At 45.0% G+C, this 3450-nt stretch overlaps 1 protein-coding gene across 1 annotated transcript; it reads left to right on the top strand.

The window, feature by feature from the left end:
- Nucleotides 1-843: 843 nt before the first annotated feature.
- KLF5 (Kruppel-like factor 5 (intestinal)) lies at nucleotides 844-2929 on the top strand (the record flags this gene model as incomplete). Its single annotated transcript, XM_010149985.1, has 2 exons — nucleotides 844-1717; nucleotides 2870-2929. Coding segments are annotated over exons 1-2 (922 nt in total), but the record flags the coding sequence as incomplete, so codon positions are not given.
- Between the last annotated feature and the right edge of the window lie 521 nt (nucleotides 2930-3450).

Genomic DNA, 3450 nt, shown 5'->3' with positions numbered 1-3450 from the left:
TTTTGCCGATGACTGTACCAGCAGTGTATCGGGCTCCAGCCACCCACGGATTCCCTCACACCACTACGCTAAGAGAATGATTTCCCAGTAATTAAAGAGCTCCCCTAGGACCGAAGCACGGATGGGGACATGTTTATCACGCTGTTAGCCAATTATACACTGCCTAGTTTATTTTTTTTTTAATTTATGTGTAGTCCCGGAGACGCTTTACGCAAAGGGAACTCTGGTGCAGTCAATCCCTGTTCTTTATATTTTGTATTACTTACAACTTTACGCTTTGGTGTCGTATTTCTCATCAAATAGCTTTCTTTTAAGGATGAAAAATCCTGGAAGTATGGAATATATATATATATATATATGTAAACATTATTTGAAGTGTTAGCATTCAAATAGCCAGCAGAGGATGTGGCTTTTAAAGTTAGCATTTCAAAGAGAAGCGGGTGAAACAGATAGGCAGTCACCCTGCTCCAGCAGTGAATTCCAGAGCAGGAGATCTGCAGATTAGGCGCAGTGCCTGTCATTTCTGTGCCTCGCACTGTCTTGTAGGCACAAAAGATGAAAAGTTTGTCCGGTGCTGAAACATCAGATCGATCTTAACGCTTGTTCTGCGTGAATAACCTGTGCCATGGCTTTATCTCCTTGTCCTTGATGATGTTGATTAGTGCTGGGATTATAAAAGACAGGTTTTCATTAGGGTGAATGTTTATAACTTCCTCGGTAGGCAGCTTGCGGCTGGCTGAACGGTATTGCTTTCTATTTGCGAAGCCTCACGCGACTTGCATGCCATCATCTTTCTTAGGTGGAAACAAATCATGTGGATTATGGTCTGTTTTGTTTTTGCAGACGAGGTGTGAAATGGAGAAGTACCTGGCACCTCAGCTCCCACCCGTTCCAGTCATCCCTGAACATAAGAAATACAGAAGAGACAGTGCCTCAGTTGTAGACCAGTTTTTCACTGACAGCGAAGGGTTGCCTTACAGCATCAACATGAACGTCTTCCTCCCCGACATCAGCCACCTGAGAACTGGCCTGTACAAATCTCAGCGACCCTGTGTAACCCACATCAAGACAGAGCCGGTCACCATCTTCAGTCACCAGAGTGAAACTACTGCCCCTGCCCCTGCTCCCCCCACTCAGGCCCTCCCCGAATTTACCAGCATCTTCAGCTCCCACCAAACTCCCGATGTGAACAACATTTTCATCAAGCAGGAGCTTCCTACTCCAGATGTTCATCTTTCTGTCACGCCCCAGCAAGGCCAGTTATATCAGCTCTTGAGCTCACCGGATTTAGATATGCCCAACACTACTCCTCAGGCAGCCGTGATGGACTCCCTTAACAGTGTCTCCATGCCGTCAGCCATGGCGGGCCTTAACACGCTCTCCTCTGCTGTTCCACAGACTGCGATGAAACAGTTCCAGGGCATCCCCCCTTGCACCTACCCCATGCCAAACCAGTTTCTGCAACAGCAGGCCACTTACTTCCCTCCTTCGCCCCCGAGCTCAGAGCCTGGAAGTCCAGACAGACAAGCAGAGATGCTACAGAATTTAACCCCTCCTCCGTCGTACGCTGCGACTATAGCTTCCAAGCTGGCAATTCACAATCCGAATTTACCAGCCACTCTGCCCATCACCCCCCAGAACATCCAACCTGTCCGATACAACAGGAGAAGTAACCCAGATTTGGAGAAAAGACGTATCCACTACTGTGATTATCCCGGTAAGCGATCTGTGCCAGAAAAATCCCAGCTCTTGCAATAAAAAAAAGTGTGAATAACCACGGATGAGGTATAAGTGGTTTTCTTTAGCTGTAGTCTACACCTAGGGATAAGCAAATCATTCCTTGTTAAAGAAAAATGCATCTCCTTTATTGTCTTACTTTTTGTGGCACACTTTCACATTCTTTACATAACACAGACCCTTTTCTTCATGTCATTTGTTACTCTCTTAAACCCCTGAGGCCATTTTAACAGGTTACAAAACCTTGTACCCCGTAGAAAAAAAAAAACATAAGTGATGGCCTTCTCTATTGTAAGCCAGTGTGACCGTGTGGCTCCTGCTCCGCTTTTCCAGTGACAGAGCTGAGGCTGGGTTTGTCCAGTGCTGTACAGCTCAGTTTGAATCCGCTGGTGCTGAAAGAATCATTCCAGCTCCCAGTGGCCAAGGGCACGGCTGTATCTTCCAAGTTAGGGACAGGAGATTCAGCTGCCCACGTAAATCCGTTAAAGCTACCTCTGAAAACTGTCTGCAGATGGATTCCCTTCCAGCCTCCCTCCCTGCGCTGAAGGGGGAGAGCAACCCGACTACAAACTGTGCCTCCACGTAGTACGTGATCACAGATTCAAGACGCTCACACCCCTCTGAGCGCAGACATTGGCGGCTCGTGGTTGATCTCCCCCTTTACCAACGTAACTCTCAGCGGCGTATCACCCATATGGTGTGCAGTATGATGAACGCTCAAGGGAAAAGTTACGCGGAGCCCTGGGTGACGAGAACGTGGAGTCTGGCTTGACCAAATCCTCTAGGAAATTAAAAAAAAAAAGAAAAAGTCCCTCTCTGAGGGGTTAATTTATGCAGCGGGTGTTAGTGTAAGTAGTCTGTGGCAGCTATATGCTCTGTACTACACTACAAGGTGGTAAATCTACTAGAAATACATGCATTTCTCTCTTTTTGATGTAAAGCAACGTCATCCCTAGGAGCTTTCTATATCAAATTTTACTTCTAAATGCTGATCGTGCCAGAAGGTAGTAAACTTAAACGTTTCCAGATAGTACCCTAGCACCGAGTGAGGAAGTTTAAATGTGATGTGGAGTGTTCGTTTTCCCTACTGAAATGCCTCTCTGCTTTTTTGTTTTGTTTTGTTTCGTTTTAGGCTGCACGAAAGTTTATACAAAGTCTTCTCACTTAAAAGCGCACCTGAGAACCCACACGGGTATGTACTCGCTCTCTCGCTCTCCCGCCTTCGTTCATGGCTTGCACGTTTTCTGAGAAAGCGCGTTTGGTCTGCCACCTTCTCCCTGTTTCTTGCTGAGTGGTGTGGGCTCAGGCTGGCAGTTCAGTTAAGAGAAGTGTACAGTAGGGTCGTTGAGAAGAAAAATTGCTTTAATTCTTAATGCAGTTTTGGTAAACCTTTTAAAAATACAGAACTCAAAATAGCTAAGAATATACCAGGTGGAAAATTTCATTTTAAATCTAAGATGCCATGAAGTCTTACAAAAAAAAAAAAAGAAGAAAAATACTCTATTCCCCTTGAATAATGAATTAAGCATAGTAAACATGTTATAGTTTTTGAGATTTATCTAAATAGACAGAATTTTCTGGTTCGGGCTTTCTCTTTGACCTGTTAAGATTTCTTAATCTCACAGTTTTTCAGGAACGTCCTGAACACTCCCACAATACTTCCATTTGCTTTGTCCGTAGCATCAAGTTGTTTTGTTGGTTTTTTTTTTGTTT

Source organism: Eurypyga helias, unplaced genomic scaffold, assembly GCF_000690775.1.
Source record: "Eurypyga helias isolate BGI_N326 unplaced genomic scaffold, ASM69077v1 scaffold44184, whole genome shotgun sequence".
Classification (NCBI taxonomy): Eukaryota; Metazoa; Chordata; class Aves; order Eurypygiformes; family Eurypygidae; genus Eurypyga; species Eurypyga helias.
Note: the sequence above shows the minus strand (reverse complement) of the source record. Positions and strands in the feature narration are given on the sequence as shown.